Genomic DNA, 24,917 nt, shown 5'->3' with positions numbered 1-24,917 from the left:
TGCTGGGAAAAAAAAAAAAAAGGACTAATGAGGTTTAATATACCTTTCAATGAGTAAGGAAGAAAACCAGTATGTTACTAGTCTTGGGTGATTTTTTTCTTCCTTGTCTTGAATTCTCACAATAGTCATGAGGGAACAGCATCAAAAGCGGTAAAGAAAGCAAGATTGAATTATCAAACTAAACTTCTATATACATTATATATACACTCATGTGAAAGTAAAACTTCCCAATTTGATTCAAAATCATGACCACCCCTAAAATATATTTTTAAAGTGTAATTGCCATGTCTTTTAAACGTATTTAAACAAACATTTTTCAAAGTACACATGCTCTTTGACTTGCAATTGGGTTATGTTCTAATAAATTCATCATATGAGAACACATAGAAACATACAGAAGAAAACAGACACTGAGACTGCCTGGGGGTGGAGGGTGGGAGAAGGGAGAGGATCAGGAAAATAACTAATGGATACTAGGCTTAATACTTGGGTGACAAAATAATCTGTACAATAAACCCCTATGACACGACTTTACCTATGTAACAAACCTGCATGTGTACCCTTGAACTTAAAATTAAAAAAATTTTTAAACCCATTGTAAGTGGAAAATGCATTTAATAATCTCAATAAAACTATAATAAACTCAAAAATTCATTAAGTGAAACCATAATAAATCAGGGACCATCTGTATAAATTTGCTTAACTAAACTAACAGAAATCCCCGAAGGAATATATCATGTTTAATTTCTCTTTCCCCAGAACAACTCTGCAAAGAAACCAATGCCTGAAATGTAAATGTGATATATACCAACATCTAGAAAAAGGTCTTACCTCCATAATAGTCACCACGCAACAATTCAATACCAACACACAGCAAATTTCTGCCAAATGTACAAAATAAAAGCAATACAAATGGAAAACCCCATGTAAGTGTCAGGAGGATGTAGAGTGAAGTGATTATCGGAATGCACTCTGGAGCAGACCACTTGAATTTGTATCCTGACTTTCTCACTGTGATTTTGAACAACCTATCTTTTCTGTGCATTATATTCTAAGATGATCATTCACAGGCTATTATAAGAAGTAAAAGAAGTAAGTATGTGAGAAGCCAAAAATACTGTCTCATATATCTCAAGCATTCTGTGTTCATTAACTGTAATTCTAAATATTTTTATTATGACAGAAATGTTTTCCTTTTATCAAAACAGAAGAAGAATTACATAAATGTCTCAAAACACAACATGACATTCAACTGTACTTTAGAATTATAGATCTTTAACACTTTATCAATTTTATAAATTTCTAACAAAGTCATTCTTACTTTATCTCTCTAAACCATGAAGTTACAGTTATAAGTGTAGTAGTTCTCTGCCTTTATTAAAACTTTGATGCTAATCATTAACCACTATTTGATTTTCTTTCGTATGTGATTTTTGTTTTGATAATTCCCCAGTTTAGACATATAGAAAATTCAGCATAAATTAACACTTGCTGTTGCATTTTATTTGCCCAAATCAGATTAACACTTCAGACTACTTCGGTTATGTCTACATTAATCCTCATTTTCCATTTATGAAACCAGCAACTGTATCTTATCCATCCAAAAAAGCATCTGTGATGATTTGTGTTTCCTTCTCTTTTTGGCAAAACTCAAAAGTGTTTACACCCAGTCCCTAATTTCTCTCCTCTTATTCTCTCCTGAACCCACTCTATTCAGGCTTTCCACCCCACAACTTCATGAAAATTGCTGTATTCAGGGCACCAAGGACCTCCATGCGGCTCAATCCAAAAGCACATTTCTCATTCTCACTCTCACCTTACTTGGCCAATCTGCAGCATTTAACACAGCTAATCACTCCTTACTCCTTAAAATTCTTTACTTGGCTTCAAGGCACTCTTCTTGGTTGTTCTCTTTATCCCATATTCATGCAACAAATATTTATTGAGCATCTGCTATATTCCAGGTGCCATTTGGGAAGCTAAAGACTTCTTACCTCATACGCTGCTTGTTCTCATTCTGCTTTCCTGGATCCACTGCTTCCCCTTGACTTTTTAACACTGAATTCTCAAAAGCTCCAACCTCAGATTCTTCGTATATCTACACTCATTCCACTGGTGACCTTAACCAGTTTATATACAATCTACATGTTTGTATCTCCCAGAGTTTTAGCTATACACTGGATTCACCCCATCAATTCAGATTCATCTGGCCAACTGCCTACTTTATTTCTCCACTAGAATATTTAAGAGGGTTTCAAATTAACAAGTCTAAAAACCATGTACCTTCCCCCATCTGTTCCTCCCTCAGTTTTATCCATCTGAGGAAATGGCAATTCCGTTCTTCCAATTCCTGGGGCCAAATTATTTTGAGTCATCTTGATGCTTCTTTTTCCCTCACATCCCAAACCCAATCTGTCAGGAAATTCTGTCACCTCTACATTTACAGCACACTGATCTCTTTCAACGCTTCTGCCACTAGGGCGGAAGGCCTACGCCCACCCTCTCACCTGGATTACCACACAAGCCTCATTATTGGTCTCCCCATTTTTGCTCTTTTCGCTTCTTCAATCTATTCTTAAAACATGGGTCAGAATGATCTGTCTGAAGTGTTATATTAGATTATATCATTCCTTTATTTGCCATTTCATTCAGAATAAACACCAAGGCCTTGCTATTACCTATAAGGTGCTATATGATCTAGCTTCCTGCCCTCAGAAATCTAACCTTATCATGACCTCATCTCCCACTACTCTTCTTTTCACTCACCTCACCCACACTGGCCACTTGTTTGAGAAATTGCTCAAACAATTGAGCAATTGTCTGAGCAATTTCTCAAACAAGCTCCTGCCTCAGGACTTCTGCATTTGCCTTTCCTTCCACTGGAAATGTTCCTTCCCAAATATCCACATCAGAGAGTTCACTTCCTCACCCCCTTAAGGTATTTTTTTATTGCCTTCTCTGAGAGGCCTTCCATGACCATCCTATCTAAAATTATAAGTCACCTCAAATCACCAATAATTCCCAGGACTTCCTAACCTCTTTTCCTCTGAAGTGTTTATCACCATGTCTGCCTTAACACTTGTCTATTTTTTTTTTTACTTAGAATAGTGCCTGGCACATAGTGCTCAATAAACATTTGTTGAATGGACTGAAAGAACAGAGGCCAGCATAATGGAGAAAGATGAACAGATCTCATCCAAATAAAGAGAGCTAACAAAGCCTTCCTTCCCTCCCATTATTTTGCAAACAAAGATCCCAGGACCGCTGAAATGTCCCAAAACTTAAATTTCACAGACCTTAATTTCCTATCTCTCTATATTAACTCAATATATATTATTAGCATATTCTATAGATTCAAAAAAAGAAATACTTTCTTATATACTTATTTTAATCCTATTAAGTTTAACTCAATAATAAACCGTACTAATTCAAACCCTCAATGTAAATAGGCAGCATGCTATTTTCATACCTCATAGATTCAGGAACTATACATCAGTATCAAATATGTGAAAGGCAAGCCATAAACATATATAATTAGGATAACTTTAAATATGTGTGCAAAACTCCTAATTTTACCTCACTTTGTACCAGTATAGTTTCAGCCTTGTGTATATGTTCTTTGATGTATTTTTTCCACTCCAATTAAACACAGGTTTGACCTGCTGAAATTCAATAAGCAACGAACTAAGCCTTCAGTGTTACCATTTTCAGCACAATTGCATCACATTCAGGAGACATACACTTTCCATCATTGCTAGTGGAAATTTTTTTCTCTCCTCCTCATTTTTACAAAATGAGATCAAAAAACTAAACCAACCACAGCTACTGTACAATTATGACAATGTTAACTACACTGAACTTGAGAAAGCATCAAACTTAGCTGATGCACAAAAGTCCAAATTCAGCATTCCAAAGGTAGTTTAGAGGTATTAGTGGCATCATGTACAAAAGCGTATATTGATTTAAAAATCCAACAAACAGGTACCGAAGTCAGCATGACTTATCTACTGCTTGAATTACTGCAACAGCCTGCTTCCAGTTTTCCTACTTTCCCACCATCAACGCAGCCAATGTAGTGGTCTCTATATTCAAGCACTTCCTTGATAATGCCCAGGAACTGCGTTAACGCCTTTACCTCTTTAACTTCATCATATCATATAAACACCACTATCAGGCTAACTCCATAAGGTACACATTATTCCTATTTTAAAGATGTCAAAACGGATGCTTAAAACTGTATGTAACTTGCCGAAAGTCATACAGCTACCACAAGATACAGCAGGACCCAAACTCATTGTCAAGCAAGAAGTAGTAGGATGCATAACACCAGTACCCAACACGTGTGAGGAATTGCCAAACGTTACTAGCCACTTACTTAAATATTTTTATTATTCACAGAACATTTTGATTATCTTTTCATAACATTAACAAAATCATCTTACATAAGTAAAATAATTATGTAAACATCATTTGTGCATTTTGCAAGAGAAATAAACAATTTGTAACCTGTTTCATATATCCCTCAAAATCTGAATTCTCAAATAAGAATGTGGAATTTGAGTTCTTTTTGTAATAAACAAGAAAAATACTCACAAACCTTGCACTAAACGATTATCTTCCACATTCTCCAAACTTCTAAAAGCCATGAAGATTTAAAACTATAATCTTAATCATCTTTCATATTAAAATAATAAAACAATGGCCAATTGTAGTGAAATATTAAAGTTGAAATAAACAAAGGGAGCTAAAACAAAGTCATAATCGATACGTACATAACAGAAAATTTCTGCACTTCTTAAAGGAAGCTGAGGCATTATTACGAAGTCCCTAACATTTATGAGACAGGTTACAAAATAGCCAAAGTTCTTATTCATGACTTTTCACTCTGGCAAAAAAAGAAAAGATCAGCATTTTGCCATCACAAAAATAAATTTTTAAAGTAGAATTTCACAAAGAGTTTTCACATATATTAGCTTATTGATGAATCCTCATAACAGAACTGTGAAATAGAATGAACAAAAATAATTATTTTCACATCCAGAAATGTAACCTACAAAGTTTGGGGACTTGCCCAAAATCCAAAAGCTACCAATTCTGTCTTGAAATCATCCGTTTTCACTCTTTCCAGATCACCTCTGCTGCACAGACCACACCACCCTACCCAGGCTATCAGCTCGCATATGACAGCCTGGATGCGGAAGACCTTGCAAAGCAGCTGGGGCTGTTCTGGAAAGATGGCAAAAAGAGGAGGAGGGAAGACAAAGATATACTGATTCCTTCAGTGACCTCTTTTAAAGGAATGTTTCTGGGAGACGGGTACCCGCTGGAGCAGGGCTCCAACCCAGGCGGCCCAGGTGAGTTTTGCAGGGTGTGCCCCGGCTTCCCAGTCCCCCTTGACACCTGCCACCACCCATAACTTAGGTCTCCGGCCGCCACTGGTCGGGGACAGAACATCTCAGCTCCTCTCACAGACGAAATGAAGGAAGCCTTTGCTTCAGCCGCTGCGACTTACCTGTCGGGTCATGAGCGATTTGATTTTTTGCATGTCGAAATCCTTAGAAGGGTACCCTGCCTCAAAGAGCTAACAAATCACACCGAGCCACTCCACAGCTGGCCCTGACACAGGGAAGCCATAGTGGGTGGTCACGTGGAGGCGCCCACCCGGGTCATCCTTTCTTTCCCTGAGCATGCTGGGAATTGTAGTCTTCTGGCCCCCGGCGGCAAGCAACAATGAACAAAGAGGCCAGGCCAGGGACTACAACTCCCAGCAAGCAAAAGAGCGGGTGCTTCAGTAGAGCCGGTAAATCTTATTGCTCAGAGTGGCCACAGCGATCGCCGGTCTTACGAAGGTACCTGCACTAGGTAGTTCCTCTTCAGGGAGACGAAAACCTAAGTCATAGGTGACTAGGCGTTGAGCGAAAGACCAAACCCAGAAGAGACAATGTATAAGCCAGACTGGCGCGATGTCCCTTAGCAGTGTGATGGAGGAAACCCCACCTGGTCTAGAGGGGCGGGGTGGGAGAACGAGAAACTGACACGAAAGAAAAAACTCAAGAAAGCGTTGTCACTGAGAGGTGACCTGAGAACGCTAGACTACCCCGGGCTCGCTGGGTTTGGCCTGAGGAAAGGTGTGCTCTAGGTTGCCCAATAGGAAGTCCGCCAGGATTAGGACAGTCTTGGCATCCCCTGCAAGCTCCAAAATAAAAGGATTTTTACGCCCGCCTACTGGGGGGAGGGGGACGGAGTTTCGCTCTTGTTGCCCAGGCTGGAGTGCAATGGCGCGATCTCGGCTCGCCGAAACCTCTGCCTCCCGGGTTGAATCAATTATTCTGCCTCAGCCTCCCAAGTAGCTGGGATTACAGGCATGCGCCACCACGCCCGGTTAATATTGTATTTTTAGTAGAGACAGGGTTTCACTGTGTTGGTCAGGCTGGTCTCGAACTCCCAGCCTCAGGTGGTCAGCCTGCCTCGGCTTTCCAAAGGGCTGGGATTACACTGCTCCCGGCCCCTCCCGCCAATTATTTTACCTCCGTACTCTAAGACAAATGAAGACGGGAAATAGGACAATACATTATTGTTGTGCACGTGTCACTTTAAAGTCCTCTTTTCAACTTTAGGCGGTTTAGTGAAATTGGGGAATGGAATAGGAGTGTCTTTGGGGGCACAATTTTAAAAGGACTTTACAATTATGAGAATATTAGAAGAAAAAAAAAGTGGCCGTAAAGCTAACAATAATAGCTAACACTTATCGAAAGCTAAGTACCTGTCTGCAACTGCTAATAGCTTTAGATGTATGATTTCATTTATCCACACAAGAATCCTGTGAGTTCCCATTTTAAAGATGACGAAGCAGGTATGGCGAAATTAAGAAACTTGCCTAAGATTACTGCAGATGTGCAAGCAGAAACTGAAGGATTGGTTATCAGATGTGTTACGGGTTTCATGTATTGTGTTGAAGAATGAGTTATAAAGCATGGTACCATTTTTTAAAGTTTATTTTCTTATATTGTTAACTTTTAAAAATACGACACAGACCCATAATTTCAAAAATATTTCTTAGAATTAAAAAATGTTCAAGTATGTCAACTTAATAGAAAGTGTTAGGTAGTCAGATATGGCAAAACTAATAAAGGTGATTTGCAAATGACTGAAGTTTGGGGCACACTAACAGAGGTTATTTCTGATTCTGAAATTCTATTTTCTCACCCCTCAGAGCCTCGTTTTATTTTTATAAATGAGGTAATATTTTATATAGGGTTTTGTAAGGATAAATGAGACGATGTAGGTGAATGAAATGTATAAATTGTAAAGCACTGTACAATTATGAGGTATTATTAGTTTTTATTCTGCCCAGTTCTCTACTCCAACAGAACCACCTTGTGCATACTTGTATCACTGCGTTCAGCAATTTCTTTGAAATTATATGTTTACCTATATGCTTCTCTGACTGTTATTTCTAACCCCTTAAAGAAATTCTGGTCACATTTAGGGCAAGTCTAGTTTAGTTTATTTTTTACTTGTTCTAATCTTAATTTTCCGACTTCTTTGTATGTGAAAATCTTCAATATTTAGAAGTCCGTGGAAGCATCAAAAGAAAAACTGCCAGCCATGCATATAAAATAAACTCAAATCAGTAAACATTTCTTGATTGTTGAGCTCAAAGCAGCACTATAGTAAGCACTTTAGATTAATAATGTATGGTTGTGGTCACAAGCAGTTTACAATTTCGTTTAAAAGCGTGCATTAGGGGTGATCCAAGTTCAGTGATTCTCAAACCTGACTTCGGATTCACCTGAGGCGTGTGCTGTTATTATTGTTGTTTTCTTTGGGGATGTTTGTTTGTTTTTTTGTTTAAGATCTTCAGTGATTCTCATAAGCCATCCAGCTCTAGCATGTCAAATCCATTCTGTAAAGATGGGGAAAATTATCTATATAAAGGTTCGAGGCCACACATTTCATGAGAGCTTGATCTAGAACTGGAACTCAGATTCAGCCCCAGAATTTTCTCCCTCACACTCAAATACACAAAGTTAAAGACGATCCCCCAAAAAAGTTTTTTTAATCGAATGTGTTTATTTCTGTTGTCCAAATTCAGAAAAATGAATGTTATTTGACACTGAAAAAGCAAGAAAGCGTTTGAACTTTGTTTTACTCCAATACTCGTATATTTTAGTTTATATTCTATAAGCTGGAGAAAAAGTCTGTAACTATAATATTGAAAGCATGTAAAGTAAATCAGCACTGGTATCTAAATAAACTATATTTTCTAATTCAGCAAAACTTAACACTATATAAAATAATTGAGCCTTGTGTGATTCATTTTTACCTATCTACACTCAAAAAACAAAAAACTTAGCACCCTAAAAAACACTTTTTAAAAGTAGAGCATGCTATTTCCTTTCCAATTTTCAAAAAGATATTTATATATAAGATTTATTCAGGACTTTCATATTTGCCCGAGAGCTGTTGTTAGTGATAGGTCAAAGTAATGGAAAGTTTAGATGGTCTGCCAGCAAATCTTGAGGAAGGCTTGCTGGATACTAATTCCTTGGAAAGGAGTGCTAACCCCTTTTTTGCAGATTGGAACATCAGAGCCGAGAGTTAAATAAATTGATATGATTCAGGGCAACAGGATTAGCAGTAAAGTAGGATAAGGAAGTATTTCTAATGGCCCAAACAGGAGGAACTTCTGGAAGCTTAAATAAAGGCTGAGATCCTGATTTGATTAGAAAAATAAAATGTCTTACCACTCCATGAATACCAAAGCAGTGGAGAGATGTAGCCCCTCCAAGATTACATGGCTACACTTCTTGAACAGGCCATAACAGAAAACAAAACACTTGCTGAAGGTAAGGTGGTGACCTAGAGAGGTACCCAGGAAGAAAGACATTACTCCATAGTCATTTAGCAGCCATATAAGATAGATCAAGGCTTCTGGGGGGCAGCTTTGTGGACTTTATAGAAGTGAACACTAGTACAGGCATAGGCCTATGTGATAGGTTCCTCTGGCAGCTTACTCATCCTGTAAACTGGAGAGAATCTACTAATTACAACAATAAGAAACACTTTCTTTCCCCAGTTCTTCTTATTCCCCATTGTTCTACGTCTACATTAACCTTGGCATTTCACCACCTGTCCTTCTTAATTGTTTCTGCCACTGCTAAACATACGTATGCTACTTGTGATTTAAAATGTGGGTGTTTGAAATTCATGCAGCAGACATTAACTGTATGAAGCAATACCAGTCTACAATTTAAATAGACTATAAACTACATAGTGTGATTTGAGAGGTAATAAAAAGCCCTGCCCCCAACACACACACACACACACACACACACACACACACACACACCCCTGCACAAGAGTGTGTGTCCATATGCCATTGCAAATGCATGTGTACACACATACACACACACTCTATCCCAGTGGCTCCTTGCATTGCTTGCAGTTTAATCACCATGAATATAGATTGTTTTAGGTTAATCAGCTTTCTCATTTTAAATGCAAATATGACTAAGATTGGTAAATAGTAACACTACAGGCCCTTTTTTTCTGGCTGGAATGGTACAGCAGAACCTCCCAGTGGGCTACAGGTGTGATGTGATATGGATGGTAGGAAAATTCTTATAATGATAAAACACTTCAAACTATTTTTAAGAATCATGTAAAAATTAACAAGAGTTGAAGTTAAGCTGGGGCACTCTTTTTCTTTCTGCATAAACGTGGTGTAATCAGAAGTTACTCCGGCAGGTAAGAGTTTATATCAATAGTTTACCACTAGAGGGCGCTTTGTCATGATTATCCCAGTAGCCCTTTCCCTAGGTGTGCCATATTATATTTTAATGTGTGCCATGAAATAAAAAGATTACAAGTAAGATTCATTTTGGCATTTATTTTTTAATGTAGCATCTACTATCACCTTATGTCATAGAAGAGGGAATATTTTCAAATACAACAAAGAAATAAAAGTCTCAGAATAAAAAACTTTGAGTATATTTAACACTGGGGAAAAACACAGTACATTGTCTTTATTTCTCTTTTTGCCAGGGACCCAACAAACTTCATCATAATGCAGCACTAGATTGAAAAACACTGGAGAGAGCTAATTTAATAAAGGCAATTGGAGATTAATATCAATCTAAAAGATGTTGAGGGAGTCTACATGATATCTGCAGAACTTCCATATTACTTTCCAAATTGTATTTTCTACAATCCAATCTTAAAATTTATTTGTATTTATTACACATCAACTGAGAATCATAAGGCAGAAGTCAAGGAGCATTTGGAGTTTTGTTTTCTGGGGGAACAACTTAACAAAAATACTAAGCATTATGCTACATCCTCAAGATCCATGAATGAATAAGATTATTCTCTGAATTCAAGGAGCTCAAAGAGAAAATAAACATCCAATAAAATAAGTTAAGATTATGGAGATAAGTACTGCAATAGATGTATGTACAAGATTTAGAGATAACACAGAGAAAGTTGTAGTATTGTTACTATTTTGCAGGGAGGGGCGGGGAGCGTGAGGAGCTCTTGCCATTTTTCGGAAGCATGGAGGGATCTTAAAGTGACTGATCTCTGAAGAGGACTTAGTTTTCCCAATAGTCACTTACTTTCTTTGCTTATACAAGTCTTTCTAGAAGTTCAGAGCCTTAATTCGAAGAGTGTTTTCAAACTTGGATTCCAAAATACTCATTCCTTTTTGACTTTAATTATGCTTGAAGTATATTCTTCCTTCCTCTCTTGTCATTGAACTTCTTCAGTGGGCCTTTACTGTTAAACTGGTGTATGCAAGGTTTTTACTTGATTTGATAATGTAATGCAGATTTGGTATATCCTTAACATTTTATATAACAAAAGGCTAGGACCAGAGCCTTCTTGGAAATAGGGGTTAACTAATAACTTAATAAATTAAGCAGACATGCCCACACTATCTGCTGCCATGACAATGAAGTGGCCAGGTTGGAAAACTGTAGCCTGGACACTGCAGTAGAGGTAAGATCATTTCTAGATCATTGGTTCACTTCCTCTGTGCATCAGCTGTGAAATATGGCCTCAGATATTACCTGTTGGCCTGAGCTTTTCATTATAATAATGCATGGTCCATGCTTCAGCCCCACTTGGAAACACACCTGTGATTTGCTTTAAAAAATAAGATGAATTCAAAGATTAAATGAAATCAGTCATTGTAATAGGAAACACTCCATAGAAAAATACATTTTAAATGATATTCTGGAGCTCGCTTTTGATTCTTTGGTATAATTTTTACATGTTAGTTACTTCCTGAAGATTTATAACTGTTTAGCAGATCCATGAACTACTTCAATTTTTATATTTTTTAAATTTTAAAATAATAATGGCACAGTTTTGTATGATAGAAAACCAGCCTTGTTTTTAAGGAAATTTTACAATATTCCTTTTTTATGAAAGCATGCTGTTTTTCAGTAAAGTCACTCAAAAGGATGTTTTCCTTCATGTGACTTTTAATAACTAAGTATAGTTTATGAAATATATAGACAATTGCTGATAGTTGCTAAGAAACTCTTCTGAAAGTCATAAGCCCGTATTCTTGCAAAACATATAACAGGTGTTCCCACTCCCTGTGTGTCCTTTGTATACACATTCATTCTGTATTCAAATCACAGAAGCAAGAGGCCAGATAGGGTCTGTTACCTCACTGCTAATTTCCCTAGCAAATAAACCAGCAGCTGCTGGTCCAAGTTACCACCGAGAACAGGGAACTGCATGCATGGGACAGGATGCTTTCATGGAGCCCTTCAATGACACACTTGGGGTCTTTCAGTGCAAATTATACCTTCTTCTCTTCGGTAAGGCCCTGTGTGAATTGTGTTTTAGCTGTTTGTTAGCTTTGTTTTTTTAATTGTGGACATAAGGTAAATATTTGCTTTAAGCTGTAGATGCATTCAGATAATTGAAGAGTAGGTCAGAACTTTTTAACAGTAACACTGTTTCAGCAAAGAAGCCGGAACATTTAAGAGAAATGAGTTTCAATAAATAGATTGTTATTGTTTTCTTGGAATGACAAGTATTGTCATAGAACTCATGAAAGGAGTTAAGATATTCTAAAAATCTAATGAATTTCTTTTTTTTAGAGTTGACATATAGGTTCAATAGTTTTTAATGCATTTACTTCAGCAAATATTCTAATAGGTCATGAAATTGTGACTACTTAAACTCTAAATAATTTATGAAAATGGTTTTCTTTTTAATTAAAGATATTGTTGCAAACTGTTTACTGCTTCACGTTATTGGTCTCATCTTATGAAATAAGGAAGAAGTGAGATTCCAAACTAACAAATTTCCTACACAAAAGGGAGAATGTGTTTAAAAAAATTATTACTCCAAAATGCCTTTAGCTTTTCTCTTTGCCCAATGGCTAGTCCTATTAAAAATTTTCTTCTTTACCTTAATATTTTTCCCTCATTCTCCTCTTTATCTTTAGAGTTTAAAGGAGTCTCTTTCCAACATTCCCACTGCTCGTCCGTCAACATGATTTTCACCAGATGTTCCCTTTTCCATTCTTCCTGTTTATCAGTTTTAAAAGTCAAATCAGTTTCTTGTTTATATTCAACAGAGAGGAGCTTTAAAAAGGCTATATTTTTTTTAAATTTAAGAACAGCTTAGCGAAATAAGCAATTTAACTTTTAGGCTTCTTCAGTTATTTAGAGCCTCACTTTCCCTCCTATTTTTTGTTAAAGTTTGCATTGTAAATGTTATTATTCAAATTTATACCTAATGTTGTGCCTATCCCACACATTTGAAATGTACAGTTTGTAAATGTTTTTAAGTCTTTGAGTTTCCCAGAGTTGGTTGTTCCAGTTATTACAGTATTTATGTTATCAAATTTGTCTATAATAGATTTTTATTTTCTAAAATTTTTTGAAACAATAAATAATTATTATAACTGTCTCTATCTTTGTGCATTTTTCTTGGATTTAAAAGTATCCTGGGTCATCATCCCACTTATTTTTACATTTAAAACAGTAGGACTGATGTCATTTTATAAGTGTTGTTTTTGAAACTGCTTTAAGAAGAACTTAGAGACAATTTAGTTAAGGAATCAACTAAAATAAAACAAATGTACTTTAGGAAAATAGCATGTTCATAAATAGCTAAAGCAGTTTTCATACCTTAAGACCTTCTCTCTTCTACAAATTTGCTTTTCTTCATAGGTAGCATGTTGTAAAGGTCACAGGTGATTTGGCAATCTTGTCGCTTTTAGGAATATTGAATTTTTGTTTCTTTCTTCTTTTTAAAAAAATTAAAAAATTTGAAGCCTAAAATGTGTAGTTTGTGCAGTTTATTCAAAATACATCATAATTTCTATTTTCTCTAAAGATGCAAGAGTTTATTTTCAGTCAACCATACTTGTGTTATGCTTGTTAATATCACGCATGATAATGGGGAAGTAAATGCCAGCTATTTTGAGCTACAGCAGAGGTCACTTTGTGAAATCTTATGTTTATATTCAATACAATGAAACTGGTCTAGGGAGTCCTTTGTTGCTGAAATGTTGATAAATTCTACAGTAGGACTTCAAGTGTACCTTGACACTGGATACTCCTTTATAATGCTATTGTTATAGGGTGTAAGAGGGTCTGTAAAGGAGAGATCATTGCTGTAATTTTGTATGTCAGATTATGATTAGTATTGTAAATGTTTCTCCAGATTTGTGTAATGCCTTATATGCAAAAAGTCAAGATATTTTCTTTTTTTTTTATTTAACAGAACTATAGTTTACAAGAGTTTTTGTTACTTATACCCAGTAAATATTAGTGGATTTAATAATAAAATTGAATTTGAATTTCCACTTAAGTCCAAATATTTGGAATATTAAAAATACATTTAAATTTCATCAATTTTTATATTATTTATTATTTTTGTGTTTGTATTTTTTCAAATAAAATAGAGACAGGGATCTCGCCATGTTGCCCAAAGTGGTCTTGAACTCCTGGGCTCAAGCAATCCGTGCACCTCGGTCTCCCAAACTGCTGGGATTACATGAATGAGCTATTGCAACTGGACTTTGTATATTATTTATTTTCTTGAAGTTCATCTGTTTATGCAGAGGATGATTTTCCAAAATAATAGTTTTACTCCTTTGGGTTTTGTCATACAACTAGAAAAGAGCACTTGAAAATTTCTCAAAATGAAGCTAATTTTTCTAAAATTAGTAAACTGCTGTTTTTGACAGCATGAATTTATCACATCTGTAGTAGGAGACACATCAATAGCAAGAGGGTATGTGTTCCTAGAATGTGGAGGAAGTATTCAATTATCTGTTTACTCCCAAATTTCACTGCAAGTAAAGATTGCATCACATTGATAGGTTAATGTCTTTCCTACAAAAGAAGAGATTTTAGACAGCTGAGAAAAGACACTGTATGAAGAAAATTTCATTCCCTGCTGACACTTTTATAGCTTGCTACCTATCATTTATCTGATAAAAAATGGTAAAGGCAATCTCTAAGCAAATAGTTACTGTAACAACTGTGCTATTTCTCACTGTCATACAAACATTTGAAAAGGCATACATATTTTTAAAAAAACTTTATTTAATAAGAAAGCACTGAACCTATTCAAAGATATTGATGGCAATATATTATTTAAGGTCTTATTACATGATGTAGTCTAAAGTAGCCCCCAAAACTAATTTCCCCCCTAAATAATGATCATAAATACTATAAAAAATTTCTTCTTCTACTAAGGTAGTTTTATTTTTCTCAGAGCTTCAATATTTGTATTGTATTTAATATTTTATTAAATAAAATTTTTCTCCCATAATTTTAGTCATGGACTCTCTAACCAATCTTTTCATATTTAAGATTCAACATTTGAGTCAAGATACAGAAGTCACCAACGTTTCTATTCCAGCGATACTGTCACCCATAGTAATATAGTGCCTCCCAACCATTTCCAGAATAGTAAATAAATCTCAATCAATCTTTCAACTATAACTACAAAAGAAGTCTATTACAAAAAAAGCCAAGAAGGACTTTTGCAATGGCTTTCCCAAATGACAAGCAAAAATTGGTCAGAATCCATTCAGACCTTCTCAGCCTAGTGTTGGTTTCTAGGCTGAGCTGTGAAATGCTCTACTGTTGGTAGAACTGGATTCCTCATAGGAGCAGGCCTACATCTTTGAGTTTTTCCAAGAAAGTCAAAAGGCAAACAGACCTTTTGACCTTTCCCTTTTTAATATTGATGGCCTTTCATGACATGACTTGGATGAAGCTTAAAGACTCCCTGATAGCAATGAAAAAGGGGAAGTGATCAAAGAGGATAAACATTTTGTATTTAAGAAATTTAAAATTGTAAAATACTTCTATTTATATCTAATCTCCATCTCTTCTCACCTGCTTAAGGATTTTATTCCACTTTCACCCATCTCTATTCTGCCTTATCAACATTTCCCATTGCAGTGGAATATTCCCAATAGCCAAGAAACTCTCTTGATTTCACATTTTTGATCCTTCTTTCTGCTCCTCTTCACAGCAAAACTCCCCAAAAGTGTTGTCTATACTCATCGTCTGCAGCTTCTTTTTTATTCTGTGTTTTTTTCTCTCACTCTTCAAAATATTCTACATTTAAATGTCTCTCACTCTCTCCCCTGATACGTCAAATGTTCCTGTGAAATAGGTATCATGTTGCCCCTTTTAATATGAGGATTTTGAAGGAAAGAGCTTCCAGCAACATGGTAACCTGAGCTAAGGAAGACTCTCTTCCCCCTGCAAATATACAGAAATGCCAAATAAAATAGTATCTCATGGCTTAAGGTAACATGGGGAAATCTCCAGTTGCCAGAAACTAGGAAGAAACCTGAAGACACAGCAGTGAGTGAATGAATGGGCTGCAAAATCCCCAGCACTTCCCAGGGCTATCCACTGGGCAGAGCTCCATACCCCAAGGCCCCCCAGGCCCCTCATTCTCTCTTAAGTTCACATTAATCAGGAATTTACAGCATTGTCTCTTGGATATCTAATGGGCATCTCAAAATGAGTATGCCCAAAACTGATCTTCATCTTCCCCACAAGAAACTATTCTCCCTAGAGTCTTCCCCATGATTAATTTATTTGCTGCAATTCCATTCTTCCAGTTGGTCCAAGTAAAGAAGCTGGGTATCCTCTTTGTTTCTGACACCCTCAAAGTGTCAGCAAATCCTTTTGTCACCATCAGCCTTTTCTCACATCCTTTGCTAACACACTAGTCTCCAGCACAGTTGTCTCTTGCCCATCATATTACAGTCACCTCCTCTCCCTGTTCCTCCTCTAGCACCTATTCCAGTGTATTGTCACAGCAGCTAGACTAGGTCTAATAAAACATGAGAAAAATCATAGCCCGTTTCTGTTCATGAAGCTCCTATTGCATCCCCATCTTAGAGTAAAATTGCCAGAATCTTCCCCATGATCTTAAGGTCCTGCTAGTCTGTCCTAGCCACCTCACTGACCTCATATCTTATCACGCTCCTCCTCCTCCACTGTGCTCCATCTGTACCTGCCTCTTGCTGTTCCTCAAATACACCAACCAGATGCCTGTTCACGGTGGAAATAACTGGTCATGACTGATAATGATTTAATGCCACTCTCCTTGGGATATTTGCATTTGGCAAGCATTGGGCTAAAGGGAAGAACTTCCAATAATGGAATATTCAGTCATTTCAGAAGGTTTTAACGGAAAATCTTAGGCAGAAATAACCCCTAGTATTTCATAAATCACATAGTTTGATTAGTTTATGATATGACTGACATTAATATAGTCATAATTCCAAATGTTTTAATGGTTTCATTGGACTTTAGAAGCAGTAAACTTTCTTAGTTCTCCTTTTCCCATTATTCTGTAACAGCCATAGAAAATAACTTCTGCTTTTCCTTTTTAATCTTGCCTTTAGAGAAGTCGTGCAATCAGCACAGTCTTTGGGTGGAGTTTTTTAAATGCAGAAGGTTTGAGAGACAAATATTTACCTCTGTATGTAACCAGTACTAGAATAGTCAGTACCTAGAAGCCACTCTTCTTTGAAAAGGATTATCATCTGATCGGGTTCTCTCTGTAGTTGCCCCTTTAGATTGTGAAATGTGGCTCAAGATCTTCACAACTTTTCTTTCCTTTGCAACAGGTGCTTGCTCGGGACTGAAGGTGACAGTGCCATCACACACTGTCCATGGCATCAGAGGTCAGGCCCTCTACCTCCCCGTGCACTATGGCTTCCACACTCCAGCATCAGACATCCAGATCATATGGCTATTTGAGAGACCCCACACGATGCCCAAATACTTATTGGGCTCTGTGAATAAGTCTGTGGTTCCTGATTTGGAATATCAACACAAGTTCACCATGATGCCACCCAATGCATCTCTGCTTATCAACCCACTGCAGTTCCCTGATGAAGGCAATTACATTGTGAAGGTCAACATTCAGGGAAATGGAACTCTATCTGCCAGTCAGAAGATACAAGTCACTGTTGATGGTGAGTCCCCTGTGAGTGTACGTGGGCAGCAGTCTAGTATGGTAGTTAGCAAAAGCTTAGAAAACTAAACTTCCTGGGCTTTAGATCCTGGCTCCACAATTTTGCACAAATCAATTGATTCTCAAAGCCTCAATGTCTCATGTCACTAATGACATTATCTACCTCCCAAGGCTTTCAGAAGATAAAATAAGGCATCCATGTCCTATTTAAGAGATACACCTAGTGCCCAGCAATAGGAAATCAAGCACTCAGTATAACTTATTGTTTGTTTGCCTGGGAACTATCAAGTATAATGTTGCTAATTTGGTAAGATGGAGAAAATCTTATTTTCTTAACAGTAGAATGCACCCTGGGAAGATCTCTATTTTGTCATGAAGATTTTTGCTTCAGTACACTGTTTAGGAGAGGATGAGACTTGAGCAAGGATGATACGTAAGGACAGTAGACATGCCTGGGAATGTCCTCTGAGGAGGAGTGGGATCAGCTAACGTTCAGACACTTATTTTCCTTATTGAATTATGTAAGTGACATATGTAAAATGTACTATGTCCAAAACCCAACTTCTGATTTTTTTCTCTCTACCCCTGTTTATTTGACAGTATTCCCCATTTAAATAAATACAAATTCCATTCTATAAATTGCTCCAGCCAAAACCTTGCAGTCACTGTTGACCTCGTCTTTTTCTCACATCCCACATCCAGTCCACAAGAAAGCTTATTGGCTTTACCTTGAAAATATAGACAAAATCCAACCATTTACCACCCGCAGTACTGCCCCACTCAATACCACAATCAGCCATGGCCTGAACTCTCCCAATAGCTTTGCTACCAACTCTCCCTGCTTCTATTCCTGCCTCCTGCAGCTTAAAATCTTCCCATTGCTTCTATCTCACTCAGAGTAAAAGCCAAGGTATTAACAATCTGCAATGCCCCACATACACAGCACCTATCTGAGCCCATTTTCCTATCTGTATCCCCCTCACTCACTTGTTTCTGGCCATGCTGGCCTCCGTGCTCTTCCTAGAACAGGCCAAAACATGCTCACTCCTTTGTACTTGCTGTTTATTCTACCTAGACAGATTTTCTCCAAGATACTAGCATGTACCCCTCCCTTATTTCCTTTAGGTCTCACCCCAAATGTCACTTTATCTGTGAAGCCTTTACTGACCACCCTGTATAAAATACATTCTCACTTCCTCAAGCACAGAGAGAGACAGAGAGACAGAGAGAGAGACAGAGAGAGACAAAGAGAGAGTCATTCCCTATCTCCAATTCTGCTTCTCTCTTTTACATCGCATTTATTACTACCGGGCATATTATAGATTTTTATTTGTTTATTGTGTCTCTTCCCCAACTAGAATATGAGGTTCCTGGAAGCAAGGACTTTGTATTATTTGCTGCTTTGTCCTCAGTGCTTAAAACCTTTGCTGACCATTAGTAGATTGAACAAGTATCTGTGGAGTAAATGAGTGGCCACAGAGGAGACTGGGGAGGCTTCAGGGGAGTAAAGACGCAGAATGTAGAAGTAGATGCCTAGAGAGCAACCATGGGGAAAGAAAAAAGCTATCTAAAGGGAATGTCCATGAAGTTTTCCTATAAGGTGTTCTGTCTCCCTCCAAACTTTTCATACAATATCCTTTCTTGTAAATTGGTAGGAAAGTTCAATCTGCTCAGGAAAATGCAACAAAAAACTTAGTAAAGGCTCAATAGGGTTTTAGCGACTGTGCCAAAATCCTTCTCAGAAGAAAAACTTCTACATCTCAGTTACACTGTTTTAAGCAAATGTATGGTCACAATACCAGTGACTATTCTAATGATTGGTTCTTCTCATACAAGACTTTTGATGAGTTACCTATTTATCTCAGACCACCTACAATTAATTCCACACGCAGGTACATTTGAAATATAAGCTTTTTCTGCATATGAAATGTACACAATTTATTTTTGTTTTTAACTCATAATATCATAAACATAAGGCCTTTCCAAATCTTTTGTTCTTGCCAGGGAAGATGAAGGATTAAATTAAATAGATGAGCCAGTTGATTACACCCTTCTTGAATGTGCTGGAGATTTCAGAACTACTCAGCTCCTGTATAAGTTACCTTTCAACCTCCTTTCTCTTACCTTTCACTTTCTTCTGTCTTCTCTGGGATGAAGAATTTTGTCAGTTTGTGCCCTAATGCACATTTTCCAGTGTACAAAAATATAAGCACAAGTCAAAATAAATTTACCTGAGGAAGATGCATCGACCCTAATTAAAAGCTTGACAGGAAATTGAAGTCTGAACATTGGACACAATCATCTCTCACTTATGTATCATCCTACTCTCTCTGTGTCCTGTAGTCATACACAGAATGAGATTACTAACTACATCTCTCTCCAAAATGCAGGAGAGAAACATTGCCAGATGTGAAGCCCTCTTCATTTTGCCACTGACTGCTGTGTAACTCTGGGCAAGCCACTGTGTTTATCAATTAAGTCAAGAACTTCAAAGATTAATGAAAACTGCCAGAAATAGTTGCAGATGCTTATATAATTCTACCATGCTTATATAATCCATCAACTTTACAGTTAAAATTCAGAGAGAAAATATTTGCTCATTTTTGGAAATTTGTTTTGACAAATATTAAGAGCCAACTAGGTGGCAGACCATGAAGTAAGACTATTTCTCTATGACTTGACTTTCCAACAGGAATTTCTACTGGATTTTTTTTTTCTCTCTCTCTAATTTGATATAAGCCCAAGAATATATTATTATCCTATTTTCAGATTGAGTCACTGTTGAAATGTAGCCTTTGGTTTGTTAAAGTGACTAACATAATGTTACAACACAAATGCAAAGCAATTAAAGTGTATAATTACTTCATGACATACATAGAATAGTTGTACATATGTGATTTGCTAAAACTGTCCCTCAGTTTCCCAAAAGTATAGTATATATTAGCTGTATATTTTGCAGATGATAGAAATTTGAGTTCACCACATCCATCCCAACCAGCTGCTATTGGGACATTAGGACAAGTCAATAGAGGAGAATAACGACATACATTTATATGTAAAAGTGTACCTTTATGGTGTTGGTGAAAGCCCAATGAACAGCAAATAAGGGAGCTGGCATTCTCAGCCACATATAAAGTAAAGGCTTCATTAGACCATCCTTGAAGAGTAAATTCCGGAATTTGATTATCTCTGACTGTAAATGATATTCTTATATTTTGTCATCTTGTATTTTCACTGGCTTTTTATTCTCTTCTTTAATTATTACCTGACTGTCTACATTTATATTGTAAAATGCTGGAATCGTTTCTCCAGGAGTTCATATTTGAAAGACCTCATAAGATTTTATTATCCATGAGTAGAAAAAAATCACTTCTATCTCTCTTAATGTTGCAGATCCCGTCACAAAGCCGGTGGTGCAGATTCATCCTCCCTCTGGGGCTGTGGAGTATGTGGGGAACATGACCCTGACGTGCCAGGTAGAAGGGGGCACTCGGCTAGCTTACCAATGGCTAAAACATGGGAGACCTGTCCACACCAGCTCCACTTACTTCTTTTCTCCCCAAAACAATACCCTTCATATTGCTCCAGTGACGAAGGAAGACATTGGGAATTACAGCTGCCTGGCGAAGAATCCTGTCAGTGAGATGGAAAGTGATATCATTATGCCCATCATATATTGTAAGTTTATTTTTCTTAACTCATGAGTTGTTTTTTGTTTTCTGAGAATATATCCCACGATAGTCACAGAGAATATAAGTACCAGATGTCATTTGGCTTTTACCATTATTGCAGTTCAGTAGTTCTAATCACACCTCCCAGGCACTGTCTTGCATGAAATATGTCTATTAGAACAACCCTATTTCCTGAAGATCAAGTTGAGATACTGGCCAGGGGCCATTCAGGTTGTATTTCGTGATTCAGTCCATTGTGTGACCTCATTTAGTGGAAAGCAAGAATCTTAATTTCAAGAACCCAGAACAATGCAGAGGCTGCAAAAAAAAAAACTGAAAGAATACCTTGAGAAGAACTTTCTTCCTATCTAAATATTGCCATTCCTAAATTTAACATACTTTATTTTTTTATAGTAAAATATTTTCTTTACATCAATTCTTTCTTCTAGCTATTTATCTTTATGTCTTTCCATCCCTACCTGCCTATCTTTAAATGCTAGCCATAGATTTAAATGAAAAACTCCTGGGGAAAATTGCATAAGCAATTACAAGTACTTGCAAATATTATTTTTGAAATATACTTTTGTTTTGCTATATAGTTCATCTTAATCTAGCAAAATAAAAATAAGATCTTTCTTTCAACATGTGCAAGTCTATGCACCAATCTCATTATTATCACAGAATATGCTGTGATACATAGAGTGGAAAACATAAAAATAGGAGAGAACATCATAATCAAAACTGCAAATGTTGAATATTATGCTTTAGGCTCCTAAACCTTCTTTTCTTCACGATGTTATTTGAAATAATGAGAATACCCCAATTTGAGTAAGTTTATGCTCCACAGAATCTTTTGCTTACAGATTGAATTTTCTTCTTTATATTATTTTAAACATTATCTATGAAAATCTCACAGAGAAACATCTATCACATGCAAAACTAATGACAGATAGTAGAAAGAAGAACATTTAGAAAATTTACAAATGTGGGTTCTGTTTACACATTGTAAAGGTGAATTATCTACATGGCTTAAGAAAGATTTTGACTCTTATTAATTGGTAATTGTGAACATTGCATTATTAATTTTTGTCTTCACTATTTTTACACTCAAATGCAGAATCCTTCACTTGGTCAACAACTCATCTTATTAATATTTATTCATTTGCTTATTTATTCATTTATGGACTCCTTCATTTATAGATTATTTGATTTAAAAAATCAAACATCGGGGTCTTGTTTGTGCTAAGCAATTACTGCCTACCACGTAACATTTACAAACACAACCCAGTCTAATTAATTTAAAATTTTTTCTTACTATCACTATTTTAGCTCTGTTTTTGTTTTGTTTGGTTGGTTTTGTTGATTAAGAACTCAATAAAGTTTCTTGAGCTTGACTAAAATGGAACAGATTATCTTTCTTCATATCCCTTTTAGATTCCAGTGTTACTTGATGATGTTGTAAAAAGGCTAAATTCTCATTATAAGATGACAGCTTCCTCATTATAGTGCTTTGGCACTTTTTTTCTGACTGTTAGCAAAATCAACTATTCTGTTTTCTAAAAGCACTATTGAAGGATTTCCATTGAAGGATTTTTTTCATGAAAGTAGGAACTATTTTTTATTTTGGCAGAAAAAAGTATAATAAAATCTATTAAGACTGACTATATACTTATGAGGTTGTGATGTCATAATCTGGTATTGGCCTTGGTGGAATGCAATGTCAAGCCAGTAACTCAGACAAATATGTACTTGCAGTTCATGATATGCCTTGAAGCTCCAGTTGTAAATGATAACCCAGTAACCACTGCATTTTGTGTGCAACATATGGCAATGCTGCAGGCGAGAACTCTAAGTGATAAAAATTAAAGGGGAAAAAAAAGGTCATTCACAGTAAATACTTACCATCTGCTCCCAAGCAGGGCAGCAAACAGCATCATGATGTAAATTTAGGTACCGTTTCCACCCAGCCATAAATTGTTAAAGAGAACAGATGATATGTGATTTTACAAGTCATTTGGTAAACAGCCATCCCTGAGGCAAAGGGTTCATTTCTATTGAGAGCTCTCTGCCAAAGGCAAGAAAGTAAACCATAATCCAAAGTCAAAATGGAATTATCCTTCTACTTTCATCTTCAGTATCAGAGGTTACTCTAGTTGAATCACTCCAAATATCTCCAATTGGATTGCCCATTCACTTGAATAATGTACTAGCCTGCCCCTCCAAGTAGAGGGATGGTCAGCCTGGAGTGCTAATGATAAAGAAAACAACATCATAGTAGAGTCAGAAGAAAGTATGTTGTAAGCAATGTGTAGGGTGTGAGATGTAGTTAGAGTTCTGTTCATGTGCAATAAAGAGAGAGAGAGAAAAAAATTGCATAGAAGAAAGACTTGAAAATCATCCACTGAAATGCAGATACTGGTTCTCTGATCTAGAAAATTACAAATGACTTTCTTTTCATCTTTGTGCTTCTCTGTGTTTTAGGATTTTCTGCAAAAAAAAAAAAAAAACAAAACATGCATTTCTTAAATAAACAGATAAACTATGTTACTTTTTAAGAAACATATCAGAAGGAAGGAACTGAAATGCTTCAAAGTGTTAGGCTCCCAGAGTTGGAAGAGATGCTTGAGGTGGGGGCAAGGAAGTTTGAGGGATTTGAAGCTGATTCTGAAGAGCCAGATATAGCATATAAATAAAATAGAAAAGAAAAAGTTATGCCAATCATGAAACCCAATAAATGAGGAAGTAACAAAATCAAACATGATTAAGGAAGATAAGCTAAGATAATCAGATTACTTACTTTAAAGGTATTTTTATTCTGAACTAGAATGATCTTATTAAATTAGATAATTGACCTTATTTACCAGCCTTGGCTCTAAATGACCATGGGTTTCCTCTACAAATTAAACCCACCCTCTGAAATTGAAATTGAAGAATCACTGCTTGTGAGAATACTCCATTATGCTGCAGGGTCCTGAGGCAACTCCAAATGAGGAGTTCCCAAAAAAGTTTTGAATAATGTCAGCAAACTTTAAAGGGAGTACTGCTCATTTTTATGTGTGTTTAATTACTAGACAATTTGTTTTTGTAGCCACATTCGCTATACCCCAAAAACCAGGGGGGGATGATGAAGACCTAAACTGAGTGGATGTATTTTTATGACCACATTTTTCTCCTTTATCAAGCCTGCCTTGCTCTACTCTCAGAAAGACTCTCAGACTTTAGTTGTTGTACGTAGACTCAGGTCTCTTGCTCTCCTAAACTATAGTAAATTCCTCCTGCTTGTTTCCTTTGTTGTGAGCCATAACCGTGCCCACTGCTTGGTGAGCTTTCCTTCCCTCTAATGTCCTATCAATGCTGTTAAGGTCCCTGCTGAACCACAGGGCCTGAGATAATAGCCATATACAGTATGTGGTCAACATACCAGATTTCCTCACTATGCCTGGAATCGTACCATGTACAGACTAAAATCTCAATATTGATTTTGGTTGAGTGAGCAAAAAACAAATTTTTGTTCCCATTATACTACTTACTATTTAGTGGAATGCAGAATAAAAGAGTTCCATTTTACAGCACACTGTTCTAAATCTTTTATCACAGTGGTTTCACCTGAGACTGTGTCATAGCCTGAAATATAAGAATGGGCTTCTTATACAGTAAGAGGAAATGGAGAGATAGTTCTCCTTATTTTAATCCTGTACCTTCAGTTCCTTATTACTTGAAATTGAAAGTACTAACTTCTATGTTTGCTTCTGAAAGCTG

General features: G+C 36.5%; 2 protein-coding genes across 5 annotated transcripts in view; one reads left to right on the top strand and one right to left on the bottom strand.

Moving 5' to 3' along the window:
• Nucleotides 1-5,683, bottom strand: part of VPS50 (VPS50 subunit of EARP/GARPII complex) — a 127,887-nt gene extending 122,204 nt beyond the window's left edge. Inside the window, exon 1 of the mRNA XM_017525102.2 lies at nt 5,513-5,683. Coding sequence (XP_017380591.1) covers nt 5,513-5,545 — 33 coding nt within the window. The 5' untranslated portion in view covers nt 5,546-5,683. The remainder of the gene's footprint in view (nt 1-5,512) is intronic.
• Nucleotides 5,684-11,653: 5,970 nt separating this feature from the next.
• HEPACAM2 (HEPACAM family member 2) overlaps nt 11,654-24,917 on the top strand; it is a 36,324-nt gene continuing 23,060 nt past the window's right edge. For 3 of the 4 annotated variants that reach the window (XM_017525099.2, XM_017525098.2, XM_017525100.2), the window contains exons 1-3: nt 11,654-11,831; nt 17,138-17,488; nt 20,881-21,165. In XM_017525099.2, coding sequence (XP_017380588.1) covers nt 11,753-11,831; nt 17,138-17,488; nt 20,881-21,165 — 715 coding nt within the window. In that variant the 5' untranslated portion in view covers nt 11,654-11,752. Of the gene's footprint in view, nt 11,832-17,094; nt 17,489-20,880; nt 21,166-24,917 lie in introns of those variants that run through there. The other variant, XM_017525101.2, reaches the window with a different exon arrangement.

This window comes from Cebus imitator, unplaced genomic scaffold, assembly GCF_001604975.1.
Source record: "Cebus imitator isolate Cc_AM_T3 unplaced genomic scaffold, Cebus_imitator-1.0 Scaffold37, whole genome shotgun sequence".
In the NCBI taxonomy this organism is placed as follows: domain Eukaryota; kingdom Metazoa; phylum Chordata; class Mammalia; order Primates; family Cebidae; genus Cebus; species Cebus imitator.
The sequence above is the reverse complement of the archived record's forward strand: the minus strand, read 5'-3'. Positions and strand labels throughout refer to the sequence as shown.